Source organism: Drosophila mojavensis, unplaced genomic scaffold, assembly GCF_018153725.1.
Source record: "Drosophila mojavensis isolate 15081-1352.22 unplaced genomic scaffold, ASM1815372v1 contig_80, whole genome shotgun sequence".
Taxonomy (NCBI): Eukaryota; Metazoa; Arthropoda; class Insecta; order Diptera; family Drosophilidae; genus Drosophila; species Drosophila mojavensis.
The window spans coordinates 11,275,964-11,292,414 of record NW_025318906.1 but is presented as its reverse complement, the minus strand read 5'-3'; the positions used below and the strand labels follow the sequence as shown (position 1 = coordinate 11,292,414).

The window sequence follows — 16,451 nt, the reverse complement described above, 5'->3', positions numbered from 1 at the left end:
CATATCAAATACAAACTAACAATGTTTATTTTCTTTTATTACTTTCGGCTGCACAAAGTAAGCGTATTAACTAAACAGTAAGGAAAAATCGTTATGAACAATTAGCGACTGTGATTATAACGTTTCGTATTATATTGTTTTGTTTTTGAGCTTAAATTAATACATTAAATAGATAACGCAGTTGTGTCTTTGGTCATGGCACACACTAATATCCTATTTTTCCTGATTCAATGAATTAATGAACTCCTCCAACTTCTCCTGAATCTGTCGTACTTTAACTGAAATATGAGTGGGATTAGTTGCTAACTCAAAAACTCTGCAAACATTTACTTACTTAGCTCCTCGGCTAGCTGCACACGCTTGCCTGTGAGCAGCTGCGCTTTCCGCTCCTCATCTTCACTGAATTCATCCAGCACTGCCTTGATCTCTTTATCCAGGCGTCGCGCCTCCCGGTTGATAACCTGCTGCCTGAGCGCATTACCCGTCACCTTGATAACCTGTTGTATGCGCCAGAAGAGAACTACGTCGCTGCAGCTCACCTGAAAGCGAAAGCTCAAATAGTTATCTAAGTTCGGGAAAAATTTCGTGGCATGCTTACCTCGCACTCGGAGCCTTGTTGCGTATATAAATAATAAGCTTTACGGCAGTCCTTCGCCCGCTGCAGTGCCTGCTGCAGGAAGTGTCTACAATGGATCTACGTTAGTTGACAACAAAATTAAGAAAGGTATGCTACGCACTTTCTGTAGACTGGGAACCATGTCTGTCGGATGTAATCCGTGTCCACTTCCACATTATCGCGCTGCAGATTCTTGCGCACTGTCGTCAGTTCGTCGTAGCTTAGGCTGGGTAGGTGTTTCTATAATACACGAAATTCAAATTGCATAAAGTTTCAACTTACTTGGCCATACGCACCGAATCATTCTTTAATATCTTGTCCAGTTCACCCTTCACACTGCGTCGCTTCTGCTGGTCCGGCGTCAGGGATTTCCATTGCGCAAAACGCGTCCACGGTCCAGGTCCAAACATTTGGGCTAAGGTTTCCTCGGTTTGCGCGAGTTTAGCATTGACCGAATTCTCTAGGAATTTAACCGCCTGATCCCATTCCGTTTTGTCGTGCACGAACCGATCCTCTAATGTGTTCAACTGTATCACCCGGAGCATATCAATGGCTTTGTCCTCCCAGCTATGCCGGCGTATGGCTTCATCCACAACCGCCGCCTTCAGCTGATCGAAGACATCATCGTGATCGTGCGCCTTCTTTGCCCGCTCCATCAACGATATGAACTCCTGTTGCAGCGCCTCCCAGCCTGCCTCCACAGATTTCGCGGGCAATGCCTGCTCCGCCCATTGCCTCAGCTTGATATCCACCATCGTGTTGAAGGAATCTAAAAGAGCAGAATTACAAAAAATGAGTACTTGCAATATTTGGTTCGAACACAGAATTGATGCTAAATATGATCAACAATACGACGACAAATCACATTTAATTGAAACTCGGCCAATGCACTTGAAAATTTAGCATTTCAATTTAAATTCGTCTAATTAGGAAGTTTGTTTTTAGTGTGTTCATTGATCAAATTAACGTTGTTTTAATTGAAATATCGGGTTAAACGTGTTCTTTGGCACGAATTTCGTAAATCTGTAAATCACACTTTCCGGCAAGACAAGTACACGCCTCATTCGCACATCAATTCGAAAAGTATAAATATAAAACATGCTGAATCAGATTTGTTTTTGGGATTCTTCCGAATTAAATGGCGCTAATGAAAGTCGAGCATTGGGGAGTTCACAAGCATTACATATTTAAGAAATGATTCAGCGTAAAGGGAATGCGGCACCGTCGAAACAGGTTTCCGCTCGCGTGTGAGTCCCATCTCATTATGGGTGATCCGTAATACTTAAGCTGACGGAACACTTTGAATTTCCTTCCAATGCAGTTGGCTGCTTAACACACAAAGACACAAACACACATATATGGTAGATGGACTTCGGCCACTCGAATCGAAGCAGTGGGCGTGGCTTACAACTCTAAATACTTATTAACTACAGAATATTACTTTGAGAACCTGACTGTGCAGCGGGTAGGTAAATATTTTCGAACACATAATTCGAAAGTTTCTCCCACAGTTTGGTTGTGAGGGCGTCATCCCACTTCTTGGCTGAGATCTGTGACAGTGTGACAACTTCATCTAGTATTTCGCCCTTGGCCTTATCGAATAGCTCATCACGTCCAGATTCTCGCAGTCTATAATCAACAATTAATAAATATATTAAGTTTACAAAACGTTAAATGATTAGTTAATATATACCTGGGGAAGTTGTTTTTCCATTCGGTTTCCAGATTAAATCTGGTTGCCTTAAATGCATCGGCCTGCTGCTCTATAGTCTCGCGAACCATCTTCCAGAAACGATCCGAAACAGCTAAGCTCAGATTTCGACTCGTCACTTGGTGTGGCATGATAACCCCGCGTCGACTACAAAAATTGTACAGATATAGTAACGAATAGTTGGGTACTGGAAATGCGTGCTCTACTTACTGAAACAGCTTGGAATTCTTGAAGAAGTCCTCTTCGTATTGCCTTATGGCTTCTATGCTATCGTCCTTTCGTCCTCGGCCGGTAACAACCGCATAGTAGCCAAGCGCCTTCATGGGAAACAATTTTCCCGACAGTATTTTTCTTATCCTCTCAGGATCGGCCAATTCCTCAGCCAAATCCACCTTGGTAAGTACAAAGATTGTGCGACGACCTAGGGGATCGCATTGCATGACAAGATCAGTGACGTTGCTGCGTTCCGCATCTACAGAGCCATCCTGTATGCAAAGTATAATCGCATTCGGATTACTCATATAATGCTTGGTCATCTGGTGAATGGAGTCCTTGGTATCCGACGCCATATCAACTGTCATGGTCTGCAAACCAAGCAAGGTTAAATTTGAATTTTCATAAGTACTATAAATTACTTACCGAAATGATGCCCGGTAAATCGACCAGCACCATACGCTGAAGTCCTGGACCCTTGACTGTCATGGCGATCACCTCATTGCTCACCGTCTTGCCGCCTCGCACAGAAGCACGCATTCGGAACTCCACTTCGCGTCGCAAATCAGCCAGGTCCGACTCTTTCGTCAGATCGTATTCACGATCCGTGTCACGAAACTGGGCTACATGATAGGGTCCCTCAGCCAGTGTTACTTTGACAGGGGCACGAGTCATCATTTCTCCGCTGCCACGAGGAAAGATTCGCGCCTTTGCTATAGACTCCAGCACGGATGTTTTACCGCTGCTCTGATCACCGACAACAACAACGCGTGGCAAATGATCGGCCATGGTGTAGCCCGTATCATAGCCGGACAGTTCGTCCAGAACTTCGGAGTACATGTCAATTAGGGATTTCTTGATTCGCTTCGCCGTCGTTTTTTTGTTCGTCTTCAGTATAAGATATTGCTGACGGAGCTCACGATTCTCCTTCTCCATCTTCTCCAGCTCTTTCTGATATTTGATCTGTACATTCATGATCTCAGTTTGCAGCGTTTCCACTTGACTTTGCAGTTTTTCTGTAATATAAACAAATGACCAAATAAATACAAATTATTCAATTCAACAAGACTTGTTAGCTAACCATATTTCTTACGACTTTCATCCACAGGAATTCCGAGCGCCGCGACCGTCGCCTTTGACTTAATATCCTCCTTGGCTGAAATAGAGTTTCGATAGAAAATTAGTTGTTATATGAGTTGTAAGAAGGTTGGGCGAACATAAATTCTCTCACTTTAAATGCATAATGTTCGTACCAAATTGATTTAAAATGTGTAACCTACTTTCGACAATTTGATTTCCTTGATAGTCGGCCGCTTCGAGGGCGTCGTCCAGGCGATTATCGAACCATGAGCGCCATTCCGACAATTTATCTTCGCCAAGCTGCTTGAGCCTCGGATCTACAATCAAACCCCAATTTTAGCGAAGAGTATTTTGTGTATACAAATGTAAAAATCAAACGGCTAACAAGCAGGCGAGTGAAAATAAATGGTTAAAAGAAAACAAGATATGCGAATTAAGGTGCATAGTTAGAAACTTAGTTCATCCGTGACCCCCAATTTAATCAGCTAACTGTTATGGCATTTTAAAGTGAGAGAGTGGACGTCGACAATTAATCCGGACTTATGGATAGACTCACCGATGTCAATGGCATTCTTCACCACGCTGCCTACTTCAATGAGATTCCTTGAGAACTGACTCCATCTCTCACTCTGAGGCAGTGCATCCTCTAGCCATTTCATATCTGGCAGACCCTCCTTCCAATCCTCGTATTTCTGCACGTGCACAATTGCATTTCGCACATTATATAACAGTAATGGGAGACTAGCGATTTCTTTGTACTCACTTTGCTCAATGAAACGCCACCGCCAATAGCACCGCCCAGAACTAGGTAACGCAGCTTGAGTGCACCTTTGAGTATCCTCACCACAAACATGCCATAACCTCGCGAATGTGGCGGTATTGTCCAGCCTCTCGCTTGGTTGCCCGCTAACAGATAGTGCTCGTGGTTACGACTATGATGCTGCTCCCATTGACCGCCGGCACCTTTGCGGCGCGGTTGCATAGTGATGTTGCATAGCGTGGAATGATTGCAGCATACCACTTTGGTGGAGTAAACAACGGCCTTTCTTGCTGTTCGCCTGCAAATGCAAATGCGAATTCAACATGGGAGAGGCGATGACGAAATCGGCGTATGAAAATTGCCACCGGCTTGAGATTGCCACGTGCAGTGCTTACCGGTATGTGTTCTGATAGATGCGCAACATTATTGCTTGTTGAGGCTACAGTTTTCACACAGTTTACTATGCCTATTTTATTTATAATATTATTTTCAATTTTTTCTCCACAAAAATTTCATAATAGTGATGAGCGCCATCCGCATACTTGTTACTTAACACAACCATCGTAAAGGTAACGATTTGATGTTGCGAAAATCAGTATATTGTGCATCTCTAGTTGATGGAGCCCAATATCGATTTGAGCAACAATCGATAAAAATGCTATCAATCCACGCCGATTAATCTAAATAGCGCTAAGTTCAAATACGAATTTTTATAAAAAAAGTATGCTAAATTTTTTGTAGGGTTTATATTTTATTGACTTTATTTGAGTTGGTTTGTACATTGTACGCACATACTTATCGCCATAGAATACAAACATTTACTTGGGAATGCACGAAATCTATTTGTGCGAATGGTGTTTCGAGATTAGGCAACGGTTCTCATCATTAAATGAGTTTAGCATAATGTCAAAAAATGTGCCTTTGTTTTATTGCTAGTTAAAGATTGCATAATAAATTAAATTACTCTACAACTAATATTAAATTGTCGCATATGTATTTTTTTTTTTTTAACATTTTGCTTTTTTTTATACATACACGTACATGCATATTTTCTATATATTTTCTACGTTTTTAAGATTTAGAATGCACTTTGCAGCTATATTTTTAACGATAACTATTAAGAAAAGTTCACTACTGGAAAGTACTTTCCGAGCCTTCGAATTTTCTTCATAGTGACAAAGCATTTAGAGCCGGTAACATGTATTGCTTTGGTAAGGCTTTTATCTTCCAAAATCAAATCGATTTCCTCGATTGAATTTAGATTATAAATATCTTTTGGTGTTTCGTTGGATTTCTTTTTGTTGGTGTTGGTGTTGCTGTTGTTGTTATTGTTGCTACTACTGCTGTTATTATTGTAGTTGTTGTTAGTATAACTATTATAGCTCTTACTATAACTGGTGTCATTAAAATATTGCTTTTGCTGAAGCGTTGCTTTGGCTGCATTCAATGTGTTCATAATTTGGTCCGTAGTATCGTTGTCCGCCCTGATGTCGAACTCCTCGTCATATTCCTCTTTAGTTTCGGCAACGGAGAATGTGTTTAAATTGTTCAGTGAATTTCTTTGCTCGATATGTTGTTGGCATGCTGGAGCTACTGCAGCTGCTGCACCACTGTCACTTATATAGCTACGAAAGCGCAGCTCGTATTCCTGAGCCTCTGTGATCCGATCCAGGGATTGGCTTTCGCGTACGCGCCGCCTTCGCGCTGATGTGTTCGCATTATCGAATGACACCAATTGCTGTTTTTCCACTTGGGAATGTCTGTCAACATGTTCCTTATGCTGTTTCCTATTTTTCTGTGTATGAGATTTTCGTGTTTCTTCCGATTTATTTGGCTAGATTAGATGGACCAATTAGAATAGCTAATAAAATCCCATAATAATATGGAGTTTTCCTACCTCTTTGCACTGTCCCTGATCCTCCTTCTTGCCACTTACGCCAGATCCACTATTTGAAATGAAATTGGCACCGCTGTTATTCGAACCTGGTGGTGGATATAATTGATCCTGCGAGTCGCTGGAGTCGTCATGCGAGTCACGCCGATGCATGCGAAATCTGATAGGTGTATCGCCAACAAATTTATTGATCTTCTTCTTATTGCGCGTCTTTGTGTCGTCATCGGATGCTTCCGAGCTGCTGCACGATGGTGTTCGGATCTTATTTAATTTGGTACGTCGATGCGTCAGCACAGGATTCTTGCTGCTGCTGGGCAATGGCTTCAGCTTGCCAATTTCTAGTTCTTTTAGGCCGCTCAATGTGTCCTCATCCACCTTGGCACATTTATCCATTTGCTTCAACTTCTGAGCAAGCGTGGTATCAACGGACACAACAATCTTTGTGCGTGTGTTTGTTGGCAATTCAGCTTTTGGCGCTGGAGCTGACGAGCAGCTTCGTTCCTGCACCGAGCGATTGAGACGTCCATCTGAAATAGATTCGCGACGCGTCGTGGCGACTTGTAGCTCATTGCCAATGACACACCCTTCATTGGCAGACTCCTCTTCGTCCTCCTCACGCACAATGCTGCATTTGCGAGTTCGCTTGTCCTAAGGGCATTCATTTCATTAATACATTTTCAATATAAGCTTTTCCCTTTATCTTACAGGCTTGGCATTATCGTTGGCAAATTGCGCTGCCGGTGTCACATTTATGCTAATAGGCACAACTACTTTGGGACTTTCCGTTGGACTCGGCTTATCTGCTGTCAGCCTGCGATTTATATCGCCCAGTCTAAAAGATAAGAAATATAGATTATATATATATTTATAATACAATTGCACGTATTTTGACTCACTTTAGGCCCGACTCTTGCAGTTTTAGCTTGTTAGCTTCCTCTCGCCGCCTGCGCAAACGAAGCTCAGCCAGCAAAAAATATGTGGCCGTTATATGATTGTACTTATTTTTATCCAGAGCTCTGTTTTGAAAATTGGGAAAAATTAGTGAAGTTAACAATTGTTAGCTATGCTGTTTACTGACTGCAATATCTCTTCCTTGGACGCAATGTTTCCGTTTATCATTTTCTGTATAATGAAGGCATGATCCTCTTCGCTCAGCTGCTCCCGGCTAACCAGTGGCAGTGAATGCTCCACTGATTCGGGCTCATTGATTTGCTTAAGCCAAGCAGACGAAGCAATTTCCTCAACAGTTGCGCGATTCTTTGGATCACGCACCAGCATTGTGGCAATCAAAGTACGACATTCCTGCGTCACGTGCGACGGCACCGTGTACTTGCAATCCATAATCATAGTCAGCGTCTCCGAGTCGTTGGCCTTCTCAAAGGGTGCCTGCCCACACACCAGCATATACAGTATAACGCCCAGTGACCAAATATCTAACAGATAATGTCAATAATTAAAAAGAGCTTATCATGTGATACAGACACACGCACACCCACACCCACACACGCACACTATCACACACGGCTATAAACACACTTACCTACGGCGGGCGCATCGTACGAGTCACCCAATAGAATTTCTGGTGCCGAATATGCGAGACTGCCACAAAATGTTTCCAGTTTTTGGCCCGGTGAGAATTTGTTGCTAAACCCAAAGTCCGTCAGCTTGACCAGACCCAATTTCTCGAAAAATACAACATTTTCTGGCTTCAAGTCTCTGTGTTTCATGGAAAGCGTTACGTAAAGCGTGTGTATACTATTTTCGTTTTATGTATTATCTATGCTTACCTGTGCACTACGTGCAGCTGATGACAATACGTGATGGCGCGTAATATTTGACGGAAATATTTGCGTGCCAGCTCCTCGGTCAGCCCAGTATCGTGCTTCATTATATAATCATAAAGATCGCCGCCATCGCCAAGCTCCAGCACGAGATATAGCTTCGTCTGTGTGTCAATCACCTCATAGAGCCGCACCACATTTGGATGCTGTACCAGCTTCATGCAACTGCAGAGAGAGAGAGAGAGAGAAAGTTTTCCGATCAGAATGAATGTCTAAGACCTTTGAGTAATATATAGCTTACCGAACTTCCTGAAACAAATGCGCTTTAGACACCTCGTCAAGTTTTGTCTTATCGACCACTTTCACTGCCACTTTGGCACCTGTGAACACATGCCGAGCCAGTTTCACTACGGCAAAGTGTCCCGAGCCGAGAGTCTCCTCTAGATCGTATAGTCCGGCAATCTTGCCATCGCACAGGCCACCTCCAACCGGTTGTGTTTCCAAGGTCATGATCCTGCTTATCTCTGCCTCTAATTCGACTTTCCGACTATGCAATTCTATGTGTGTAACTGAAAAACCACTAGAAAATCATTTTTGATAAGTAGTATGATTTTTTTTTTTTTTTAGTACAGTACTTCAAAAACCGCAGCCCCTGCACACAGCTTGTAATTGAAATGTTTGGAATCTAATAATCATATTGTGCCACTTATTGCGTATAAGTCAATTACTATTTTAAGACTTCGTCTTATTATACGTCATTCTTTATGTGGTCGATTTATTAAACCCATTTCCAATTAGCTAAAAAGTTTTCACTTTTGTGTCCTGTGTCCATGCAGGAGCAGCAGTGCACTTGACAAACAGGGCTGTTATACAAGGGGGGAAGCAATGGGGCAGGGCTGTTGTTACCGTTTTCCAGTAGCCGATTCATGAGAAACTATAATATGGGCTCCATTTTTCTGCTTGCTATTGCGTACTCTGCGTTTATGTTGCCGTTTTAACGCGTCCTTTATACACTTTGCGGTTTATCACACAGGAAAAACACTTATTTTAAACCTTTTGTGTATACTAGAGTTGTATCGAATCGTTCGGAATAAGTTCGATCGAACGACTCACTGAACTGAACGACTAGATAGTAGCCCAGTTGGCTCTAGTTCTTATTAATTTATTGCAGCCCTGGACTAAAATTAATTTAACATTTTACTGAACTGTTGTTACCAGCGCGCTCTGTTTATTCAAGAGTTTATCCGTGTTTCATCGAGCAGTGCATGGGTGTATAATTTATAAATTAACCCAGTTTGGAGCATTACTTTTAATTAAGAAAATATCTACACAAAATCAAAATAATAGCCCCGTTATAAAATAACAAAATATTGTTAACATAAATAGCTCAAAAATCCTTTAAAATGAACTGAAGGATAAGCACCGCTTCTATTTACTTTTACACCGGTAGTATTAGAACACAGAGCCTGTAAAATATCGACTATCTTATCGGAACTCTCAACTGATCGACAGGCCACCACTTAATTTCGTGCTAGATCCTCAACCAATCAGACAATAACACACATACTTCCTAATTTCCATATTTTAAAAATTACTATAGTAAATACCATTCTTAGGGTTATTTATATAGAAAAATCATACAGTTTTCATATATTAGAGGATACAATAACGATATGGCTGATTTGGTCTTCACCTAACGAGCTACTCATCTATATCTATTCGTGACACTGAAATAAGTGCGTAAGTATCGCCCATCTCTATATTCGAGTGGACTGTCAGGGGGCATTAAAAACAATTTTTGTATTTTCTTTTTAGCAAGTGGTAATTTGTGGTACTTTTAAATTCGTGGATACAGCAAACGGTCTTTTCGCATGTCCTGGAAGCTTCGGTCTTCCAGTGCAGAGCCTGGTTAATGCAGTAGTCCATTGGTTAGCGTAGAGTTCAAAACACCACACAAAAAAACTATTATCAAAATTCTCAATTAAAGTTGTATTATAAATCATTCGAAAGTGAACCATATAATGAGTTTAAGTTTCAACAATTCACAAAAATGCTCGTACATAGAAAGTAAGCACTGCACCGAATTGGACTTGGGTCAAAAGGTGAGCCAGCCCTGCATCGATCTCTATTACATGACTATTCATTTTTTCAACACCTTGAACTCTTATTCACATAGGCAATAAACAACAGTCTGTCCGTGCGCAATATGCGATACCAAGATAAGGATAAACTATTTAGTTATTCACTGAACTCGCTGGCCAAGCGAGACGACATCGACGATGAGGCCACTGGCTCGGGTACAGGTCTCGTTGGCCTGCAGAACATTGCGAATACGTGTTACATGAATTCGGCTCTGCAGGCGCTGAGCAATCTTTCGCCTGTTACACATTACTTTATCAACTGCAGTGATATAGTGGAGCATATTGCAAGCACCCCACGTGCCAAGCCAGCGGGCTTGGCCAAAAGCTACCAGCGCCTGATGCAGGAAATATGGCTGGACGTCGACGAACCAAAGGGTAAATGGCCTCTGCAGCTAATCGTTAAGACAAATTAAATTTGTTCTTAAATTGTAGATTATCTTGCGCCGCGTGGAATATTGTACGGCATTCGATCGGTGCATCCCATGTTTCGTGGCTATCAGCAGCATGATACCCAAGAGTTTCTACGCTGTTTTATGGATCAGCTGCATGAGGAGCTAACCGAGCCCGAGCCAGCACTGCCTCTGCAGCAACAGCTGACACAAAGTCAACAGCAGGCCAGCGAAACGGATGACGAGAACTATGATGATGTTCCAAAGACATGTCATACGCCGACAGCATCGGAGAGCGAGTACGATACCTGCGAGAGTAGTATCTCGGACCGATCCTCGGAGGTTCTAATGAAGACCGAGTACTATATAGCCCCGCATCGGAATAGCAGCAGCAATCCAATATCCGATGTATCCACCACGCAACAACAACAACAACAACAGCAGCAGCAACAAAGCCCGAAGTCAGTTCCAGAATCGAAGCCCGTTGAGGCAGCTCATTCAATTATCAGCGATGTGTTCGACGGCAAACTGCTTTCGTCTGTGCAGTGCCTGACATGTGATCGCGTCTCGACACGCGAGGAAACATTCCAGGACCTTTCCCTGCCCATACCGACACGTGACTTTCTGAACGTGCTCCATCAGACCCACAGCCTGAGCGTGCAGAGCCTAAATGCAGCCGACTTGGCATCGGCGCGCAGTAACGAGGGCTGGATTGCCTGGATGTGGAACATGGTGCGTTCATGGATATTTGGTCCGTCGGTAACACTGTACGATTGCATGGCCAGTTTCTTTAGTGCAGATGAGCTCAAAGGCGATAACATGTACAGGTATGGTATATAGATATACCTTATCAAATATGGATTGTACTCATTTCCTTTGCTTGATTACAGCTGCGAGCGCTGCAACAAGCTGCGCACTGGCATAAAGTACTCGCGCGTGCTCAACCTGCCGGAGGTGTTGTGCATCCATCTAAAGCGCTTTAGGCACGATCTGTCGTACAGCTCAAAGATCTCGTCGCACGTCTACTTTCCGCTCGAGGGCTTTGATATGCGTCCCTATTTACACAAGGACTGTACTTCGACGGTGCCCACCTACAATCTGTGCTCCGTCATTTGCCATCACGGCACCGTTGGAGGTGGTCATTATACATGCTATGCGCGCAATGCTTTAAATGGGCGCTGGTACGAATATGACGATCAGCTCGTCATGGAAGTGACGCCCGACGTGGTGCAAAACTGTCAGGCCTATGTGCTATTCTACCAAAAACACAATCCCCAAATGAAGCTGGTACGCGAGGAGGCGATCAACTTGTCCACATCGAATCCCTTGTACGAGGGTGACATTCAATTCTATGTGACACGCGAGTGGTTGTCACGATTGGCCACGTTCGCGGAGCCGGGTCCGATCAACAATCAAGAGATGCTGTGCCCACACGGCGGCATTCTACATTCCAAGGCGGCGCTAATCAGTCAGATTGCGGTGCCCATTCCGCAGCCCCTGTGGGATTTTCTGTACAATCGTTTCGGCGGTGGCCCGGCCGTCAATATTATATTCGAGTGCGAGATATGTAAGCGAGCCGCCGACGCCCTTTGTCGTCGACAGCAATACGAGCTGGCCGTCTTTACCAAATACAATGTGCAGCAGAGCGAACTGGATGCCACGGCCATCTATGCGATTGCCATGCCATGGCTGCGCGCGTGGCAGCAATTCCTGCGCGGCATAACGAACAAGGAGCCGGGGCCCATAAACAATGATGGCATTGCCGACACCAGCTATCAGAATGGCTCCACCATCAGCTGTGTGCGTGCAGGATCGGATTATGCACAGTTGAATGCACCACTGTGGCGATTTCTGCACGGCATTTATGGCGGTGGGCCGGAGATATTGCTGAGAAGCGCCTTGTCCGAGGCCGATGAGATCGAGATAATCGATCAGGATGATGAGGATGATGAGGACATTACAGCTGACATCTATCAATACAATCACTCTGACACTGAAAGCAATCTGGGCAGGGCCCAGACTGACAGTCATAGTGTTACGCCCTCAACATCGCCAGAGCCGGAACTGCGACCCGTCGATGATGAGCAGGTGCCGCCCACTAAAGCCGAACCAGTCAACCCAGAACCGTTGCCCAACGGAGTGATCAACAATGCCAATAATAATAATAACAACAAAAAGAACAGTTCAAGGCGCAGCCGTGCGAGTGCCAGAACCATCAAAGTTGCCGCATTGCGCATGAATATGCGTAAACGTGGTCGAAACTTTAATGCCATCAAGCAGCACACAGATATGTTTGGTGCCAAAGGTAATTATAGAGCCGGGATTGTGTCTATTAACAATTAAATGATAATGCTATTATTGCCCTAGGTCAATACAATGTACATTCGAATGCCGGAGCTGAGGCTGAAGTGGAGGCTGATAACACCAATGAGAATCACGAGAAGGATGCGCGGGTGACAGTGATAGGCAATGCATTTCAAACCGAGTACACGATACCATTCCAGAGCGATAATTTCCAAGTCAATGGATCGCGCGATAAGAAGCGCGAGCGTAACAAGTTGCGCAACAAGAGCAACAACAACAAGGAGAACATTAAGCTGCAGAAATTCGTGATGCTGCGCGATACGAATGGCGGAGCCAATGAGGAGACTGATATATGATCGACAGCTAGTGCAAATGTAAGAAGTCAACAAGCATTTTCTATGAGAGTCAATCGCTGCCGACGTTTAAGCCAAAAGCAAAGTTTAGGCATACAAAGTAGTTAAATACCTCACTGTAACACATGGGGTGGAGGCTATATATATATTTACTCATATATATATATATGTGTATACAAATACATACATGTATATATATACATATACATGTATGTATGAGCTATGTAAAAATTGTATTTATAAATGGAAACACATGGATTTCGAAACATACACAACGGTAGTCCTGGTACGGGACGCGTTGCATACAAACAAAAAAGTAAATGATAAATGGATTTATTGGTAGTTATACAATAAGCAAGTGTACGGCTCTTTGTTCTATATCTTTAATGCCCTCCCTCCCTTCCACTTTTTTCAAATTGTACATACTGTAGCAGCAATCAAATACCTTAAGATACAAACACAACACCAAAAAAAAAGAGAAAATAAAAACCAACAAAAAAAGTTTGCGAAAGAAAACTATGTTCAAATTCAATTAAAGTTTAAATTCAAAAACTGACAATGATGCCTTAATTGTTATTAATTAATAATTATATAAACTGTAAATCGAAGTTGTTTTTGAGGAGTAATGATGTTGCCTTAAATTTTGTTAATTATATAAACTGCAAAGAAAAGTTATTTTTTGAAAAGTACGGCCAATCCATGTTGGGACTCAAACCGATTTGTTTGACCTTTTTCAGCTGTTTTCATATGGTCAACCTATGCAGTTTTCATTTGATTTCTCTTCGTTTAGTTTGGAAAACGAACTGCTGGCTGCTAGAGTAGAAAAAATGTTCAATGCTTGGGTCTGCCACTTTGGGTGTATGCGTTCTATTTATAGAGCCCTGTGCTCTGCTCTCTATGGCATCTACCCATCTCTCTTGGCCCACATCTCTGTCAGTCAGTCAGCCATTCAGTCGGAAACGTGCACATTGCATTGTGCTTAGAATCGTGATTTCTAATAGAAAATCTATAAATCTATAATTGAAGTGTTTGCGACTTTGCCTTTGCCTTTGTCTTTGCTTTGACATCAACCGGAAAAATGAATTCTTGCAATGTTTGCCAGGCGGAGACCAAGAACAAATGCTCCAATTGCAATCAGGTCTCCTACTGTTCGGTGCAGCATCAGAAGCAGGACTGGAAATCGCACAAATCCAACTGTCATCCATTTAGGGTAAATAAATCGTCCCCAACTCTCTGTCCATTGCCATCTATATACCAGTTCTAACCTCAAAAAATAATCGGCACAATTTTCAGGTAGCGCACAACGAACTGCTGGGACGTCATTTGGTAGCCACACGTAACATCAAGCCCTATGAAATTGTCTTGAAGGAGGCTCCGCTGATGCGTGGACCGGCACAAATTTCGGTGCCCGTTTGCATGGGCTGCTTGAACGCCATCGAGCCCAATGATCACATCACCTGCGACAAGTGTGGCTGGCCATTGTGCGGTCCGGAATGCCAGGCGCTGGACGAGCACAAGGCCGAGTGCCAGCTGACAGAGGCGCGTGGCCAGAAAGTCAATGTGCAGGAGTTCAATGGACCGCATCCATTGTACACCTGCGTTAGCACGGTCAGGTGTTTGCTTCTCAGCGAGACGAATCCGGCGAATGCTGAGAAATTCCAACAGCTGGAGTCGTTGGAGCAGACACGGCGTGGCTCTAATCAATGGAAGGCGGATCTGGCCAGCATCGGACAGTTCATACCCAAGTAAATATAGATATAAATATATATTTAGAGATAATTTATATTTTTAACTGTTCCTTTCGTAGATTCTTTCGCACTCAGAAATTCAGCGAGGAGGAGATCATGCGCGCTGTGGGCGCCTTGCAGATCAATGGCCACGAGGTACCCACATCGGATCCGCCGCACGTTGCCGTCTTCTATACGGCCTCCTTCACGGAAAACTCCTGTGTACCCAATCTCGCCAAGAGTTTCACCAAGAACGGCCACTGCATCCTCTGGGCCCCAAAGGCCATCAAAAAAGGCGCAAATCTTAGCATTTGCTACTCGGATGCAGTGTGGGGCACAGCCGATCGTCAGCGTCACCTGATGCAGACGAAGCTCTTCAAGTGCACCTGCGAACGTTGCGTGGATGTCACCGAGCTGGGCACCTACTATAGCGCGCTCAAGTGCGAGGATCGCAAGTGTACGGGTCTGCTGCTACCCATCAAGGCGGATGACTGGAATGGCTGCTGGCGGTATGTCTACAGATTCTTGCCAATTCGTCAAACTACCCTCGTTCAATATTAAACTTATTCCCTTTTAGCTGCCGTGATTGCCAGAAGCAAGTTCAGCGCAAATATGTGGATGGGATATTAGAACGCGCCATCAAGGATATTCAAAGTATGGAAAAAACAGCAGAAAATGGTTTCAAGTAGGTTTCGTATTAACTAAATTACAATATTATATAATATAGGTCTATAATATCTCTTCAGATACTTGAAACACTATGAGAAATGGCTCCCCCCACAGCATTATCATCTCAGCGAGGTGAAAATTCTGCAGGTGCAGCTCATTGCCAAGGATCAAAAGGAGCTAATGGTGTTGCCCGATGAGCAGCTGCAACTGAAACTAAAATATGCTAAGGAATTGATTGAGCTCTATGAGATCTTAGCGCCGTGTAAGTGAAAATCGAAATATCTAATATAATGTATACGTAGCGTATACTAAATATATTTATTGTTTAGGTGAAGTGCGTATGCTGGGCACCCTTTGCTTTGAGCTGCATTCAGCAATTGCTGAACACACGCGACGCGTAGCTCTCCAATCGAATCTGTCTCCCAAGGAAATGTTGGAGGAATCATTGCTGTATGTGGAGAAGTGTGTTAATTATTTGCAGTACGAATCGGACATATTTGTGGAAGGTCACATTTTAAAGCAGGCAAAAATCAATCGCGACGCTTTGCGCATGGTCATTAGAATATCTTAATCACTCTTCTTTGACATTTTTTATTGATTATTGTGAAAAAAGAAAACAAATAAACGCGCTCTAAATAAACTGAACATACCTTTATAGCATTCAGCTATTTGTCACGTTGTTCATAGCAGTCACCTAACTGAGTCAAGCATTTTATTTGGTGTTGCCAATGGGCTACGCTACCAGTGCTGTAAAAGCCTTTCGAGCACTGACTGTTAAATTTGAAAATCAAACATTCAGCAATTGAAGTGCGC

General features: G+C 43.3%; 4 protein-coding genes across 11 annotated transcripts; 2 read left to right on the top strand and 2 right to left on the bottom strand.

Moving 5' to 3' along the window:
* Nucleotides 1–9: 9 nt before the first annotated feature.
* LOC6579505 (dynamin-like 120 kDa protein, mitochondrial) lies at nt 10–4,932 on the bottom strand. 7 transcript variants are annotated; one of them, XM_015163718.3, is made up of 14 exons: nt 4,776–4,932; nt 4,384–4,678; nt 4,177–4,312; nt 3,821–3,937; nt 3,622–3,696; nt 2,967–3,556; nt 2,538–2,911; nt 2,310–2,474; nt 2,058–2,245; nt 899–1,385; nt 738–842; nt 599–683; nt 335–539; nt 10–278 (listed from the first exon to the last, which is right to left on the bottom strand). In XM_015163718.3, exons 1-14 carry the CDS (start codon nt 4,802–4,804, stop codon nt 214–216), a joined length of 2,916 nt encoding a protein of 971 aa, XP_015019204.1. In that variant the 5' UTR covers nt 4,805–4,932; the 3' UTR covers nt 10–213. The 7 variants fall into 7 exon arrangements, with proteins under 7 accessions (XP_015019204.1, XP_002005400.1, XP_015019200.1 ...); XM_002005364.4 differs by having other exon boundaries at nt 738–856; nt 913–1,385; nt 4,776–4,931; XM_015163714.3 differs by having other exon boundaries at nt 738–856; nt 913–1,385; nt 2,067–2,245; nt 4,776–4,931.
* Nucleotides 4,933–5,281: 349 nt separating this feature from the next.
* On the bottom strand, nt 5,282–9,177 carry LOC6579504 (SNF-related serine/threonine-protein kinase). 2 transcript variants are annotated; one of them, XM_015163713.3, is made up of 9 exons: nt 8,962–9,177; nt 8,357–8,635; nt 8,062–8,280; nt 7,815–7,990; nt 7,353–7,707; nt 7,171–7,290; nt 6,980–7,106; nt 6,278–6,922; nt 5,282–6,214 (listed from the first exon to the last, which is right to left on the bottom strand). In XM_015163713.3, exons 2-9 carry the CDS (start codon nt 8,563–8,565, stop codon nt 5,498–5,500), a joined length of 2,568 nt encoding a protein of 855 aa, XP_015019199.1. In that variant the 5' UTR covers nt 8,566–8,635; nt 8,962–9,177; the 3' UTR covers nt 5,282–5,497. The 2 variants fall into 2 exon arrangements, with proteins under 2 accessions (XP_015019199.1, XP_002005399.1); XM_002005363.4 differs by lacking the exon at nt 8,962–9,177 and adding an exon at nt 8,691–8,823.
* A 252-nt stretch (nt 9,178–9,429) lies between these two features.
* On the top strand, nt 9,430–13,774 carry LOC6579503 (ubiquitin carboxyl-terminal hydrolase 20). Its single transcript, XM_002005362.4, has 6 exons — nt 9,430–9,795; nt 9,871–10,157; nt 10,232–10,571; nt 10,629–11,412; nt 11,476–12,890; nt 12,953–13,774. The coding sequence occupies exons 2-6, from the start codon at nt 10,077–10,079 to the stop codon at nt 13,243–13,245; spliced, it is 2,913 nt and encodes a 970-aa protein (XP_002005398.2). The 5' UTR covers nt 9,430–9,795; nt 9,871–10,076; the 3' UTR covers nt 13,246–13,774.
* A 390-nt stretch (nt 13,775–14,164) lies between these two features.
* LOC6579502 (SET domain-containing protein SmydA-8) lies at nt 14,165–16,278 on the top strand. Its single transcript, XM_002005361.4, has 6 exons — nt 14,165–14,452; nt 14,536–14,987; nt 15,050–15,478; nt 15,547–15,654; nt 15,716–15,900; nt 15,968–16,278. Exons 1-6 carry the CDS (start codon nt 14,321–14,323, stop codon nt 16,207–16,209), a joined length of 1,548 nt encoding a protein of 515 aa, XP_002005397.1. The 5' UTR covers nt 14,165–14,320; the 3' UTR covers nt 16,210–16,278.
* Nucleotides 16,279–16,451: the final 173 nt, after the last annotated feature.